Here is a 17,270-nt window from a genome sequence, read left to right on the forward strand (position 1 = left end):
GTACGTGAAATGACACGAACGAACAATGCATACTAATAACCTGCAAAATTATCAAGCGGAAATAAGAAAATAGCCAATGAAATCAACCCATTTTGTGGACGTTGTCGAGGTATGGATGGCCATGGAGGAATAAGAACATGGGATGGCTATCCACAACATGCGATCCGGAGAAATGGTATGGGTGTCGATGTCGTGATGACGTCTCTAGATCGATATAGTGATCGCGATCACTCACTCATAATTATCATATCATATGGATATATACATGTAGGTCTGTCGCCGTGGTCTAAATAACGTTACGAAGAAATGCAACGGGCTTCAAAAGTGAGACTCGGATTTTTTTTCTATTGCAAAATAGGCTGTTTTTAAACATAAAAATAGGCCTTTTTAAGCATAAATGGACATTCAAAATACTAAAAATGACTGACACATTTTATACTAAAGTACCAAACGATCAGCCAAGCATGCACGGGATTTAGGTACAGAAAGAGCGCCCCGTGCTCGCGTTATCGCGCCGATATGACCCAAAATGTTTCCATTAACGCAGAACGCAAGGAAGCATGACGCCGGGACATTTTTTTTTAATCTTGCTTTGTTCCCTGATGAAGCTTACCAGACATATTAATTAACACGATCCATATTTTAATTCTTATGCTAATGAACAAAGTGCAGCTAATTGCTTTGGATTAAAGTTCAAACCAATGCGAAACAATCCAAAATTCGATAGTCAGCAATAAGTTCAGTTGTTAAAAAAAAACTGGTCTGCCGCATACCAGCAAAAACGGAAGTAATTTATTTTGAAGAGTCTCCAAATTTAATATCCCGACATCTAGACGTATTTCCTGCATTCTCGTACAAAGACTGGTATAATGACCAATCTCCGTGCGAGCCGTTTCGTGAGGTACAGGCATCTCGCCAATGCCTGGAAATACACGGCAGCAGTTATAAGCGAATGGTACATGAGTCTAACTTCTATAATTATCGTCTCACACTAAATCATAAAATTACTGCACATTATAACTTCCTACTTCAGTCTCATTAATCAAGGTTGATTAATAATGACAGTCACAAACTATTTTGTCACGGCAAAACGGCTGTAAAAATCATTTATTCCTTTAGGGAATATTCAAACAGACATTCTCAAAAGTGGTTCCGATATTCTTTGACCGTTCTCGGACCAAAAAAAAAAGCTGCGGAGATGAAGTTGTTTTGCAAAGTGGTTGTCATGGCAACTATTCTCTATCTTTGCGTCCTAGCATCGGGCAAACCGGTAAGTTGAACTCTTTTAAAGACGATTTTGGCGAACCATAGGACTGGGCTCCATCACGGTTTCAGAAAGCTGCGTTTATATATGGGCTGAGTATATCGTTGCATTTTTTAAAACAAATTTTTAATTTTATCGGAAGTTTCTATTTAATTTACTTCGCCTGAGACGAACAAATGGGGAAGGTATCACACTTCCCAATTCCCCCATCATGGGACAACATTGCAAAAGCCTCAGGTTTTTAAAGAAAAATGTGCCCCTAAGACTTGTGTGTGTGTGCGTTAGTAACGGCATCCAGTTACGATGCCCCATATTCCCGCAAATTGTGCATGCGTTTTCTCTATTCTCTCCAAATGTATAGTATCCACTGAGCTGAAAGTTCAACAACTTAGTTGTTATGCACCCTTCTTAAGATTGAGAGCAATTTTGTTGCTTCAAACGAAACAGAAAATGCACACGGAGCAAATGTTCCCATGTACTTTTAAACAAAGGGATTTTATGTAACAAGCGAAGTAAAAACGACCTAAGAATGTCTGCATGTATCCATTCTTGTCATTTGGCAAATATGGAGGGCATTTCCTAATTCGAACGTCAGTTTAAAGGCAGGCATGCTTGTTGCAGATGGTACAATATACACAATGCTTAAAGATAAACAAAGCAAATTATTGTTTCCTTTTTGATTGTATTTATTCCCTCCACGTCCCCTTTCTTTTTATTTTTTGTTATCAACATAGATTGTATTTGGGCTTAGAGAACAAACTGCCCTGCCTGTTGAGTCCAAGACTGGTCCTGATTTTGAGGTGAAGGAACCAACTGCCCTGCCTGTTGAGTCAAAGACTGGTCCTGACTTTGAGGTTAAGGAACCAACTGCCTTGCCTGTCGAGTCCAAGACTGGTCATGACTTTGAGGTGAAAGAACCAACTGCCCTGCCTGTTGAGTCAAAGACTGGTCCTGACTTTGAGGTGAAAGAACCAACTGCCCTGCCTGTCGAGTCCAAGGCTGGTCCTGACTTTGAGGTGAAAGAACCAACTGCCCTGCCTGTCGAGTCCAAGACTGGTCCTGACTTTGAGGTGAAAGAACCAACTGCCCTGCCTGTCGAGTCCAAGACTGGTCCTGACTTTGAGGTTAAGGAACCAACTGCCCTGCCTGTTGAGTCAAAGACTGGTCCTGACTTTGAGGTGAAGGAACCAACTGCCCTGCCTGTTCAGTCCAAGACTGGTCCTGACTTTGAGGTGAAGGAACCAACTGCCCTGCCTGTCGAGTCAAAGACTGGTCCTGACTTTGAGGTTAAGGAACCAACTGCCCTGCCCGTTGAGTCAAAGACTGGTCCAGACTTTGAGGTGAAGGAACCAACTGCCCTGCCTGTCGAGTCCAAGACTGGTCCAGACTTTGAGGTTAAGGAACCAACTGCCCTGCCCGTTGAGTCAAAGACTGGTCCTGACTTTGAGGTTAAGGAACCAACTGCCCTGCCTGTTGAGTCAAAGACTGGTCCAGACTTTGAGGTGAAGGAACCCACTGCCTTGCCTGTTGAGTCAAAGACTGGTCCAGACTTTGAGGTTAAGGAACCAACTGCCCTGCCCGTTGAGTCAAAGACTGGTCCTGACTTTGAGGTGAAGGAACCCACTGCCTTACCTGTTGAGTCAGAGACTGGTCCAGACTTTGAGGTGAAAGAACCAAATGCCCTGCCTGTTGAGTCAGAGACTGGTCCAGACTTTGAGGTTAAGGAACCAACTGCCCTGCCTGTTGAGTCCAAGACTGGTCCTGACTTTGAGGTGAAGGAACCAACTGCCCTGCCTGTTCAGTCCAAGACTGGTCCTGACTTTGAGGTTAAGAAACCAACTGCCCTGCCTGTTGAGTCCAAGACTGGTCCAGACTTCGAGGTTAAGGAACCAACTGCCCTGCCCGTTGAGTCCAAGACTGGTCCTGACTTTGAGGTGAAGGAACCAACTGCCCTGCCTGTCGAGTCCAAGACTGGTCCTGACTTTGAGGTTAAGGAACCCACTCCCCTACCTGTTGAGTCTAAGACTGGTCCTGACTTTGAGGTTAAAGAACCAACTGGCCTACCCGTCGAGTCCAAGACTAGTCCTGATTTTGAGGTAAAAAAGCCAACTGAAATATCTTTAGAGGAGTACCTGAAACAAGCCAGGCTGTGGGAGTGGGTGTATGAGATCAGAAATAAAGAATAGCCTTGTGTCAAAAAAAGCAAGGCTTGAATAATCTTGGTGTTTCGTAAGAGTGGCACAAAAAAAATGGGTTTTACATATTTTCAAGATATGTATTAACTTGTATTTGTCAAACACAATTATTTCATTGTGTGTGTTTTTCCTGTTCACTAAAACCAGCGACTCTATTACATTAACTGTATTCAAGGACTGAACAACTACTTTGAAGTTAAATATTAACATATTATCTATCAGACGTGGACAAGTAGGAAAACCTACAATTAAACGATGCAATAAGCGGTAGATTTAAGTCCTTTAAAACCTGTACTCAAGGAAACATGCAAGAGAATGTCGAGTAAAAAAAAAGTTATTTGTGTTTATTTCACTTCTGAATCATATCCAGCTCTTACACTTTATTTGTCAATTTTATTGAATGTGCCGAGACACTAATAAACACTGAAGATTAACAGACATTGACTTGTTTCTGTATCATTTATTTTCTCATCAGCTCTGGGCGTGCTCTTGGAGAAAAAAACAATTTCTTTATAAATTGTGACAAATTCTGAAAATGAAACTTTAAACTTTCTTTTTTGAAAAATGCAACAACCCTTTAACATTATAAGTTATGAGCAAACATGATTATTGTTTTCAAATTCAAGTTGACTAATTAGATGAAAGTATCACAGATGATTGGGTTGGATACACAATGTTTGAGCCTTCTGTTTGGGATCAAATTAAACCAAAAATACTTCTGGAAAATTTCTAATACAGAGTACATTTATTATATAAAAACAAATGAGTAATGACTCTCTCAACAAATGTCAAGAGGCGTTTTGTAAAGAAATACTAGCAAACCTAATGACTAAGCCTTGTCCATATTTTTTTTATGAATGACTGAATCCTTTGAGATCTTAACATTTTTACCTCAAACTTTGTTAATGATATTTGCGAGTAACATGAGCTTCAGCTTCCTTTACACAAAGAAAGTGATGGTTTATTTGTTTTAAAACCTTACAACTTTGCAGGTTCTCTCTAGACTTTTTTTTTGACAAGGCCAGAGTTTGGCATTCATAGAGGAAATTTTATTTTTATTTACAGCATTGGTCAGTATACAAAAATAATATTGCACTAATGGAAAATAAACGCAAATATCACAATAAATCACAATCCTATTGAGGGATTAAAATGATAAAATTTACCCTTAAAATCTGGAGAAAAAAAATTAAAGTTGCCAAAAAAAAAAACCACACACATTCTACAACATGTGGTGGTGATTGGATAACAACTGCCTGATAGAAATTATACTGGCAACTTCACAGTCTAACATCCTTGCCCTAACAAACTCAATTTCCCAATTTTGAATGTTTACCTTTTTATATTAAAGCTCCTAGATTTTGGACTTTCTGCGAGATTTCTTGATGTCGTTTGTGGAGGTCTTTCAGTTCTTTCAAGCTGCGATCAGCAACATCCTATAGCAATCAAGAGTATACACATATCAATGAGGTGGTTGAAAAATTGGATTGCGACTTCACAGATTGTGATGTGGTATCAATAATTGTTTCCATACATTTTCAAAAATACTATGCAATTAACGTTACTTTGTCAGATTTGTCATCAAGTCAATCACAAGTCAAAAAATCCCTTTGTCAAAGTTCCGACTGAATACTTTTTATAAATTTTCAAAGATGAACAAAGCAATTGACTGGAGTGGGGTTTGAACCTGCGACCTCCAGATTGCCGTTCTGGTGCTCTGCCAACTGAGCTATACAGCCCTATGTTGGTGGTTCCCCATTTTGTCAATGTCTTTGTTCAAGGGGCGCCAGTCAGAAGCCATTAACCCGTATATGCCATGTAGCCAGGGATCACACCCAAAGTCACAATGCTAGCAACATTAGCAAACCTGGATATGGCTTTCTATTACTATACTTATTTTTATTTGTGGTTTATATGAAAAAATGAATATTATATAACTTGATTTGGGACAGGATGACTTGCGAGGACTTTGTGCTGTGACGTCAATGACTTGCTAATCATCTGAGAAATACAAGAACAAAATCCTGTTAACTTTTTTTCTACAATGTTAACCCATGATGCATCACAATATGCTCACCTTCAATTTCTTCTCAACGAGCGGCAGAAGTCGGTTGAATATGTAATCAACGTTCTTCATGATGAAAGGTCTCTCGTCATCGAACCTATCAGACGTGACGGCGGTCTCCATCAGATGAACATGACTGTCCATGACATCCCTGATAGTCCAGACAAGATCAGGATAAAGCTGACGAGAAAACATGTATTAGGCCAAGTCAAAAAAAAAATTGTGTCTCGCCCGGGCTTTTTTTTTTAAAGGGAGGCGGCCCTTTTTTTCCAAGATGGTAGATTATCCAAGATGGATTCTTCCATTGTTTCACCTCTTTTGCCGATACTTTTGTGTCCAATGGTGCACCTGTGGATGCTGCTCCATGTGGAGAGGCCTGTATACTATCCGACACCAAACAGGTGCCAGTACCAACCAACCCCCCCCCCCAACAACAACGCCCCTCCCACAAGTCGTATCAGTCCATGAAACGATCATACCAACAAAGTGACCCAAAACTAGGAAGCACTCATGTTCTATTTTTTTTCGGGGGGGTGGGGGGGGGGTACGGGATTGGTTGTTAAAAAGGCTTACTAAGATGACTCACCTCAGGTAGATATAACTTGAGTGCATCGTGAAGGAATGACAGTAAGACCTTGGTAAAGGCAACATTGCTACTGGAAAGACTCACAAAGCACCCGTCTGGAATCGTAATAAGAGTGACGATATTATTCCATATTGCAAAATCACAACACAAAAATGAGGAGGGTTTGTAGTAACATTTGGCATTTTGCCTCTCCTGGGTCACTTAAGATTCTGAGACCAAAGTAAATACTTTTAAGTATTCTTAAAAGAAAATCATCGTGTGGTGTTAGTTACTGAAAACTCTTCCACATTATCCTTCTACTTTCCACTGTTTCTGATAAAATTCTTACATTTGAGATTAATGTTATGTGCATAATTGTAACTTTTCTAAAGTATGTATCTTTATTTGAATCATCAAAATTTGTGGGAATGAATACCCCCCCCAAATGAAATAAAACATCTGATGCTGCATACCATAGACCAGAGCATTGAAATCCTCAAATCCTAACTGATACATCTCCTGGATGAGATTATTAGCAGCGCTTGGGTTCTTCAGGTTCAATGGATACCATCGCTCATCCTAAAGACAGAAAAAAAACATTCAGTACAATGTAATGGAACAACAAAGAAGGCAAGAAACGGATACAACAGCTCTACATCATCGACGGTGAATACTTCAGTGCATCCTCCAAAATTAAGCATTGAATTATGGAAGATTACAGAGTGAGTAAAAAAGAACGCAACCCAAATGGCAGGCCCAAGTTTGCATGAATTTTGCCTGTAGCATTTTGAAAATCCAGGAATGATATGAAAGCTCGTCAATGAGCTGTTTTTTTAGTTCAAGAATCACTCAAATATCACTCATGTACTTTTCAAGTTTTTTTTTAACACAAACACCGTATTAAAGTTCTGTCCAAGGATCACAAAAAAGGTCAGTGTTCTTTCAGCAAAACGAAAACAATTCTCAAGAATCTTACTTTTTTTGTGATCTGTGGACAGAAATTTAAAAACAGTGTTTGTGTTCAAACTGCCTTAAATTGAAAAGTACATTGATTTAAATAATTCTTGGACTAAAAGAAAGCTTAATGACTGGGCTTTCATATCCTAGATTTTGAAAGTGCTACAAGCAAAACTTCATTCAAAAATTGGTCCTGCCATGTGGGTTGCGTTTGTTTTACTCACCCTGTAGAATGGTAAGTGCGAAAGGAAACAAGAGTTTCTTAGGCCAGGTCATACCAATGTTAGACTGTTGACAACTCACCACGTTCCTGTGCCTGGATGCCTCAATCAACTGATCCTTGTTATACTGCAGTGCTTCCCTTATACCTCGTAGGATCAGAGAATTCAAAGCAAACAGTAGCTCTAAGCCAATAACGGACAGTTGTTGGCAGTAACTACGAGCGATACCCACACACTCTGCAACGGTAGATACACTCGTCTTCTTGGCAAGGGCTTGGCGTGAGAAGTGATTGGCGAACGTCTTCAGCTCAGCTTTGCTCCAGACGACAAAAGCTTTATGAATATAATAATTCCAACATTGAAACAGTAAACAGGTTTTTATAACGCACCGTCACCAACACCCATTGATGAATAAAGTAGCTCAAAATCAATCCAATATGAGTTTTCATCTCTTTATTACAGTGGCAGGCCACTCTCAGCCAATGTGCATTACATGATCTACTGTGTTACAATACAGCAATGTGACAAATGTAGGAGGAATCTTTGGTTTGTCTCATTACCTGAGAAGCATCCTTGGTTCTCGGCAAACGTAAACCGGAATTCCTTCCCCGTCTCTATGATGTGATTGAAGAACACGCTGCACAGCTTGGTGATGTACATGCTGGTAGCGCCCTCTATCTTCAGTTGTCGCAGTGATTGCTTGATGGATGCGCTGCGATTCTTCAGGAACAAGTCACATGCCTTTACAAGGAAGAAAAGAGTGGGGATACGTTTAGTACGGAATTGTTGAACAGGAGTGAAAAAGCTGGTATAACATCATTTCCATGAATAATTTCACGGATTGAAACTTTGTAAAATTGTGGGCTAGTGTGGTCTAGCGGTAGAGCACAGGATTCATGATCGTGAGGTTGTGGGTTCGAGCCCCGCTGTGGCAATGCGTGTTGTGCCCTTGAGTACTCCTCTCAAGTACTCCTCTCAATTACTCCTCTCAACCCAGGTGTTAAATGGGTACCGGCATTGTTCAATGCTGAGAAGGTATTAATTAAGACTTGCTGTGGAGGAGGTGGGGCGATCCCCCCACAGCAGCATATGTGAGTCTAGCTCAAACGCTAATGAAAGAAAGATGGGCACTCCGTTCCTGTGAACACAGGTTCGTCCCCCTTTTAAAATTCCCACCATGAATACGACCAAATACTTACCATTCCCTCAATGGGCTCTTTGCACAAATAAGAGAGGTCACTTTTTGACCACTTTCCAGAGCCTGGTAGATGGGACACACCACATACGTGTACCGGTTTGCGCACGTTTAGCGCCAAGACTAATTTTACTCTGAATGTGCACAAAGCCATAGTGTCTTTGCGCGAGCATCAGGCGTAGTCAGCAACTTGTTGGACTGTCACTCAGTGGTCTCCCCCAACTCTCCCTTTCTTACCATTGAGGGGGTACTTGTGCACAGAGCCCATACTTCTATTCTGCTCAAAACAAGCATAGGGTTATCAGATGAAAAACATGTTTGAGTTTTGTTTGCTGACCTGCGTTGCTCTTCCGAGTCGTATGAGTTGAGTAACTGCCCTGCGAGTGACTTGAGGCCCACCTCTAAGTGATCGGTCAGGTGATACCTGTAACTCACGAGTCAGGACGTCGGTGAGTTGCTTCACACGGTGGTCAACACGAGCCCTGACATTGAGAAAGCAATCCTTTGAACTTCACTCAGATCTTTGGGTGATATTTTGAAATGTGGAAAGTGAATTTTGTGTCTGAATAATTAAGAAATGTCTAAGTCTGAATTTGGTGTGACTACTAACTTGAGTCACAAATTATTCGCTTTGAGTCATAACTGTTAACAGATAATCTGGTTTCTGTGAAGGTGTTTTAAGAGTGATCAGCGTTTGTTGTTTATACCTCATTTCTTTGAGAGCTGGGCTTTGAGGAACTGAATCAAGGTAGCCATTTGCTGCAATAAAACATAAATAGTTGGTGTTGAAATAGAAAACAACTGGGTATAAAAAAAGCATCACGTGCATAAAAAACAACTAACCAATCAATTAACCAAACATTCGATTAAAAATACCATAAATATTCTCAAGATAGATAGCTAATCAACCATCAACATCAAATCATTCATTTTTACTTCAACAATTTTTCTATTCACAAATTTCTTAGTATGCGTTTCATGACTTTGAATAGAAAAACGCTGTAAAAATGACAATTGGTCGAGACAAAGCCAAACACCATGAGCTTACTTTTGATGATAAGATCCGTAGCTTCTTCAAAGTTCCTCTGAGCGATACACATGTCTAGATCCTCGGGGAGTTCCACTAACCATTCCACCTTGAGCATGCTGGTTGACTCTACAGGAGCTACTGGAGATGTGACATCGTCATCCTCATCAAAAGCTGGAAAGAACAGAAAGGTGTATAGTGATGAATCTGGAGAAAAACAGACTGGCAAAGTCATCATCATTCCATACACCACAAATAGGTGATAAACTGACAAAGTGGCTTGTATTTTGGGGCATGTCTACTTAGTAAAATATTCTATACTGTCTACTCTATGAGGCACTATGCACTTTACCCATGCGTTCCATCAATAACAAGCAATAATGGATGCACTTTAGGATCGTGCACTTAATAATTTGTGTTATTCATAATAGTGTATTAAGTTATCATGCTCTGAATTGGATCAACAATTGAATGAGATAAGTTCCTACTCTTGCGCTGCATATGAACAACCAAGAAATCTGCTTTTAAATCACTTCATCAGAATTCCAAGTTTCAAATCAAAGGGTCAAACAGATGCACGTTTGAACCCAATAATCAAAATTGCGAATGGTTCCGGTTCCATGCACATCAAGGCAGATACAAACATGCATGCAATCTTCTGGAAACACAAACATTTTTTTTCTAGGACAGGAAAATAACAAGATACAATAATAAACGTCCCATTAAAGATCCTACTTTACATGGTATTGAATTATAACAGGGAGCCTAGCTATAAAAAGTCTAAAAAATACAATAAGTTTTTGAATTGATCATGCACTGACTTTAAAACAATTTAACGATGACAACAAAATGCCAAGAGAAACCAACATGAGCAATTATTAAGTTTAAAAAAATACAACTCATTTGTTTTAAAATGTCTTTTTTTCAACATGTTCAATGGGTTATTATTAACTGTTGGGGTCTACATCACAATGCTAAAATGCTAATACCATGGAGACAATGTAACATATTCAACTGTATTACATCACTCTAGTGAACTTTCTCAGTTTTCTTTCTCAGACTAGACAGTAATATGCTCCGGAATGCTATCTGTTCATGCATAATTCAAACTTAACTGTGTACCTTCCATAGGTATGAATCTCAAATCGAATTTATCTGAAAGTTAAATATACTCATTAATCAGATAAAAAAAAATGAATGCACACAAAATCATTAAATTATTAACACTGATTGTGATGCAAATAGCTTTTTTGTTAAAGCTTGGTTGTAATAATATTTGAACAGAGAAGCAGGCTTGGACTGCGGTAGCCCACTAGCCAAATGCTAGTCAAAACAGTGACGGGCTAGTCAAACTATTTATTATGTATCCTGGCTGGCGAGTTAACAATTATTGGGATACGGCAAAGATGAAAGGACAGGAAGAAATAAATCATTAAATTCAGAAAGCAAACCTGAATCAATTTGTGTCCAACTTTATTTACTGGTTAAATTATTAGATCTGTTTATTAAAAACACTGACAAGATTGCCTCAGAATACACGCCTTACATGTATGCACATTGTTGGGTTTTTTTAAAGAAAAAAACATGCAGGCTAGTGAAAATGCCTGCGGGCTATATCTAGTTAAGAGTCTGTTTCAATAGCCTGGTTGGATACAAAAAATTAAAAGATCAAACCCTGGAGTAGTATTTTCCTCTATTATTTATAGCCCTTGTCCTATCAAGTTTGGCTGTGACATGTATATATAGGATGGGTTTCGGTTCCAGATTGTTAGACAGATTTTGTTTTACAATTTTTTCACACATCATAATACACAAGTGTTCTTTACAAGAGTGCAGTTTGGTGGACATGCAGTGCCGCATTGAAAACTAAAGCAAATGACACAATGTTTTGGCTTCAAATCAAAACTGAGTTTTATGAAACATTATTTTACAATGATGACTTACGATTATAATCGCTTGACTCCACGCTCATCTGCTCAGCAAGCTCTCTCCTGTGAGCATCTGCTGCTGCTTTGTTCTTCTTGGCTTCTTCTAGTTTATCTAACCAAGTACGCTGCAAAGATTGTCACATCAGAAAATTTACTTATACAAAATGTATACAGAAATGTTTAGTTTTATCAAAGTGGAGTGCCGTGGCCTCGTGGTCTGGAGCATTGAATTCATGGTCTGCAGGTAATTCTGCAGGTTGTGAGTCCAGCCAGGGGTCATGGTGCATGTGCCCTTAGGCAAGGTACTTTGTCACTCATTGCTTCTCTCCACCCAGGAGTAAATGGGTACCTGGGAGGGCAGAGATGGTTATTGTGATTGATTGTAGCTACATGTACCTTGCGCCGAAATGGCAGCATTGAGCTGTATACTCCCTGAGGGAGCTGAGATGGTATTTGGTATGTTTAATTGGCCCAATGATCAGGGGTAAAAACAATGTAAAGTGCTTTGATCTAAAAAAAAATGCACTATAAGAACCCATTATTAAAGAGGAAGGTAACTCCCATGCACCTTTGATTAAATGTAATACAAGAATTTCTTTTGAGAAAGATAAACTTGGGATAAGTGAATTGAAATGCATACCTTTGTCCTTGAGTTGTCAGCTCTGTAGATCCTCTGATCGGGAAACATGAGAATCTTAAAGGCATTCTTCACAGCTACAAACAAACCATAAAATAACATACATTACAATATATATCAAAATCCTCATCCAACTACATGTATATGCAATACGTCACCATCTCTGAAACAAATAGATCAATAAGGTGAATAACAAACATCTGTGTTAATGTTCAGAATGGGATATGACTAGTGCTGCTTTCATACACAATTTGGACTCCTATGAAATCTGGTCTCTTTTACCTTCTAGGCATTCTAACCCTCACATGAGACCTGTCACTATCCTTATTATCTTCACATAGGCATGCGCAATGCAACCAACAAGTCTGTATTTTATATAGTCCACATTTCACACTACACTGTCACTCAAGTATTGTAACGGTCATAAAAATCTGGACCTTGTAAACTGCCAACTTGAACATAACACTTATACAATGATTAACAATTATTGATTCCTACTTAGGAAAAGGAAAGATAACTTACGTCCAACATCTCTGACATTGACGACTGCCAGGCTGTCCAATTCATACAAGGCTTGGTATTTATATCTCACTGGGCCTCGCCTGATACAAGACCACAAATTGTGGAAAGAAAATTATAACCAAGAGGCTGAAGATTTGTGCTGTGCGTGTATTCATTGAACATCAACTGATAAACAGAGATACATACTGACAAATCACACCACCAAGCCATTCAAAATCTGTTGAATCCCTACAGCAAGACCCAGTTTTATTTGTTTCTGACTGATTGAGGACTACAGAATGCAACCATTTAACATAGGATTGATATGACGTCCATTTTTGTTTCATCAAATAATGTAAAAGTGATATTGGTTTACTATGAAATGTCGGAATTATGTTCCCCGTGCTCTTCAACAGATTCTTTTTTTTTTTTCAATGAATTTGCAACTTGTATGTTTTATTTCATCAAAAAAACACATTATTTTCCTTTTTTGGATGTCTGCAGCTCTCTGAAAAAAAGGTTTTGTTTAAAACACAAACAGATCCATTCTGCAAGCAGACTGGCTCCCAGTCCGTGCATTATTGATACTGATTGTAGGGCAGGAACCAGCCTACTTCGCGAGAACAAAATTATTGTCTGGCAGCCAATAATACAAAGTACGTAAAGAATATAATCCAATAAATAAACATGGGCTGATTTTTTTCGGTCGATATCTCATTCAAAAGTGAAAAACTTTTGTATTGCTAGAAAAATAGCAATTAAGAAGAGGAATTAAGTTTTTTGGATGAAACTCAAAAATAGCACAGGGAATGCAAAATTAACTGATTAAAGAGACTATACTGTTCAGCGTTAATTATCTTTAATCTTTACCTGTTTGGTACAAATGTTGTAATGACCAGACTGTCATTCAGCAGGTAGGCGTGTACACGTTGAACCTCCGAGAATGTATCAGTATCTAGCTCAACCAGATCACCGTCATGGACGATGAATCTACCGGGGACTTCTGTAATACGCTACGTATAGAAATATCATAGCATATTGCTTAGTCAGTCTTAGGAAGTAAAATTAACCCAAAGATTGAACAAAACTTGACTAATACCTTTAAAATCTTGCAATAGGTGGTCATAGCACAGGCATATTATTTTCTTATACCATGTTTAAGTAGGCGTATGGTTTGAGAAACTGTTCAGAACTCAATCTTCCTACGCAGTCCAACTTTTCTGAAAACAGAAATGAGTAAGCTCAGAGGCTCTTATATCGTTGCGTCTGTGCAACAAGGTCGTATTTCCTAAAATGACATAAACGCAAAATGCGAGTTTTAGAATGTCAAAAGGTCGTATCTCGCTTAAAATAACCCAGATGTACATGCAAAGTCAATGGACGTCGAGATACGACCTTGTTGCACTGACGCGACGATATACATGTACTAACAGCTTTCAAGTTTCACTTGTAATTCAGGACAGAAATTGGCCATTCTTAGGTGAGTTTGTAAGCCCAGACAATTGCTCCTTTTAGGGGAAACCTATCATTCACGTGTGGTTCCAAACAAAAACACCTGTGAATAGGACAATTCATAGTGTATTTTGTAACAATCCCCCGAGTCAAGTAATCATGACTCACCGAGCACCCTTCCACTCTATCCAGCAAGGAAGCTATGGTTCTCTTCTGATCATCTTTACTCTGAGGCATGTCTTTGTTTCTCGCTGATGCTTCTGGTAAAAAAAAAATAATACTATATTGCAAATGAAAAATTCGGGTAGAGGGTCAACAAACAACTTGGCACTAAAATCTGGCTACATGCAATCAACATACTATTGATTTAAGTACATATCAGTTGACTTTTGTTACGAAGTTATATAAATATTCACTTTCTTGGCTACGGATCATCGTGCCTGGATGGCTCTATGTCCCACAGTCGGATACAGAGAATGATGGCGATGGTTCAAAAAAATCAAAAACAGTTCAAATAAAAAATCCAGAGTTTGTCACCTTTATTGCCGATGGACATTTCTAACATCTGGCTCATGATGGCTTTCTGTTCTGTCAGTACATGACTCAATTGGTACATCTCTCCTTCAAGATCTGATAGGATATGCTCAGGAAGATTAGGAGGGGAGAGTAAAGATGAATACAGAGGATGTACATCCTTTTAGTTCTACAGTAAAACAGCTTATACTCATGTGACGTCTTTGAGATTGCGTGTACGTGGGCTAGGGAGGTGTACAGGCTTCAGAGGTACAAGCAGTAGCAACGTCCCCCTCCGGGTGACAATATAAGGCTAGCTCAATGACGGCCATGTCTGTAGGAAAACTGCAACTGCGTATTTTATGCAATCAAGCACGCATTACGCAGTGTTGAAAATGTTCCAAACACGCACACTTGTTGCTCGAAATGTGTTCGAAATAGGACGCAGCCAATGCGCGTTATGCAAGTTGACGCCTCCAATGTCGATGCACGTGGATGGTCTGTAGGAAATGACGTCATTTGAACGAGACCTACATGTATTCCTTGCCGGGTCTGTGGGAATTTCTTTGCCTCTTAAATTTGGCCTACAAAACCATATAAGGTCATGTACCTAGACAATAACCTTATGTTCTTTTGGAGATTTATGTAGACGTCATTGTCAATTCGACTGACTACCACTACATAGCGGTGGCAAAGATGATGGTCATGGTGGTGATTTCAATGGTGTTGGAGATGGTGATTACATTGATGGTGATGATGGTGATAGTACTGATGCTGATCATGGTGATAGTATTGATTGTGATAATGGTGATGGTGGTAAGTTGATGCTGGCAGTGCAAGTGTTGATAATGGCTGTGGTGAATTTTTGCTGCGCATATAATAAAATGATTATAAAGCCATAATGACAATTTCGGTGATAAAAACTTGCTACAATGGTAATACGATAGTTATGATGTTAATGGTGAATAACCATTTTTATTATCAATCATGATAACTAATGCCACCATTATTTGTAATCAAACTGACTGATGACAATGAAGATTCACAGAAATGTTTCTTCATCAAAGGATACATGATATTTCTTTCGATGTATCAATGAACTGTGTGTAGTTTCTGTAAACATTCTTCTTGAGATTAACAGCTGTGTCTTCACTGAGCATCTGAAACTTCTGCCGATGTTCCAGGAGATCATTATAGACATCACCTCCCGAGCAGATGTCAAAAACATCTGCAGTAAAAAAAAATGGATAAAATTATTTGTTAATGTACAAAGTAACAACCAATGCAAGTTAAATATTTATGACGCAGGGCCTAAATTATCCACACTGGTACACTCTGGTGACATCACTGCAGTATTTACGATACCTTCTCAAATGATGCAAAAACATCTTGTTACAATGCCAAGAATCTGTCATTTCAACATCAAGAGGTGAATGACTAACAGCAAATCACAATCTACACACAGCTACAAAACAAACTCAAACACACTTTAGAATGGACAAGTCAAAACAAGAACTGGACTAACAATAAGGTTCCATGAATTGTAGAGTTAACCTTGGTCACGCCCTAGCGAGCAGCTGTCAAAACAAGATCCCGTGCAAAGAAGTCACCACAATGCAACGTTGTGGAAATATGGATATAAAATCAGTAATTACAAGTGCTATGTTCATAAAGTTCTTGTCTTGCATGAGGAGAAGTATCGGTATGTACATGTTGAAATGTAGAAATTAGTTTAAAAGTTGGGAAGACGTTTACAATTACAACTTCAGTTTAACAAATAACAGATTAATGTTTTGATGAAAAAAAAACAGAATATGATTTTTTTTCCTTCTAAATGACGTCATAAAATTCAAGGCAATTAGGATGGAGACTGTTTTTTGGGGGGAGGGGGGAAGACTGCTGTATCGTATTAAATGCGCATGCACTTTCCTATTTATAATATTTATTTATTTAATTCCCACATAGCCTATCTATTTTCTAACAAAATTTAACGTTAGCTTCTCAGTCCCAGATTCTTTCTCTTTTAACAAATTTGCAATGAACATAAATAACTTAGTCAGCTTAAACATAGCATTGGCACAGTGATTAGAATTAGAAAATGATTCATTGCTTGACAATTTGATTGTTTCAACAGGTAGAGGGCGCTAATATAATGACTGTCGTTGGCAAAAGCAGGAAAAAATTCGATTCGTTCGATTCGTGAATTTATTTATCGCATTATTGATTGCAGAAACAGTTGGGGCTTCATCAGGATAAGTTAAGATAATCACTTTATTCTCTGTTCCCTGCACTCTCGAAAAGAATCCCGACACTGGTTCAGTTTTGACAGAAATACGTACGTTTTTGAGCATCGAATTCTTCGCTAGAAAGTTGCTTCTTCATATTGTCCGCCATGTTTGTACATTAGCTTAAAAGTAGGCGGGGTCACCGGGTCATACCATATTATCACAGGGGAATTTTTTTAAGTGCTCCTTTAATATTTATTAGTCTGCAGTAACTGTTTAAAATGTGATATTTTAAGAAATTTCAATATGTTTTAAGTTTGCTAAATAATCAATTGTGTATGCATTTTGCAACAAAACAGTAAAATTAAAGATATTTGAAATCTATAGTTTCCTATACGAATAGTGCACTAGTCCCAAAAAAATAATAGTTTGGCCTCGGGCTATTTTGTTCCTTAGCGGAGCATATGCATTATGACATACACGTTCCGCGCACACGGCTGCCATAACGTTAGAGACGGAGACTAG

At 38.8% G+C, this 17,270-nt stretch overlaps 2 protein-coding genes across 2 annotated transcripts; one reads left to right on the forward strand and one right to left on the reverse strand.

Annotated features, from left to right (window-relative positions):
- The first annotated feature begins 908 nt into the window (after nt 1-908).
- On the forward strand, nt 909-3,450 carry LOC119744944 (muscle M-line assembly protein unc-89-like). The gene is made up of 2 exons (XM_038221167.1): nt 909-1,270; nt 1,999-3,450. Exons 1-2 carry the CDS (start codon nt 1,199-1,201, stop codon nt 3,448-3,450), a joined length of 1,524 nt encoding a protein of 507 aa, XP_038077095.1. The 5' UTR covers nt 909-1,198.
- A 455-nt stretch (nt 3,451-3,905) lies between these two features.
- Nucleotides 3,906-16,944, reverse strand: LOC119744809 (exocyst complex component 8-like). The gene is made up of 17 exons (XM_038220956.1): nt 16,860-16,944; nt 15,593-15,748; nt 14,545-14,637; nt 14,176-14,267; nt 13,426-13,568; nt 12,577-12,656; nt 12,058-12,131; nt 11,434-11,542; nt 9,511-9,663; nt 9,170-9,221; nt 8,800-8,944; nt 7,828-8,008; nt 7,350-7,600; nt 6,563-6,668; nt 6,111-6,205; nt 5,537-5,704; nt 3,906-4,895 (listed from the first exon to the last, which is right to left on the reverse strand). Exons 1-17 carry the CDS (start codon nt 16,912-16,914, stop codon nt 4,800-4,802), a joined length of 2,049 nt encoding a protein of 682 aa, XP_038076884.1. The 5' UTR covers nt 16,915-16,944; the 3' UTR covers nt 3,906-4,799.
- Nucleotides 16,945-17,270: the final 326 nt, after the last annotated feature.

The sequence above is a fragment of the Patiria miniata genome, unplaced genomic scaffold, assembly GCF_015706575.1.
Source record: "Patiria miniata isolate m_02_andy unplaced genomic scaffold, ASM1570657v1 HiC_scaffold_7, whole genome shotgun sequence".
NCBI lineage: Eukaryota > Metazoa > Echinodermata > Asteroidea > Valvatida > Asterinidae > Patiria > Patiria miniata.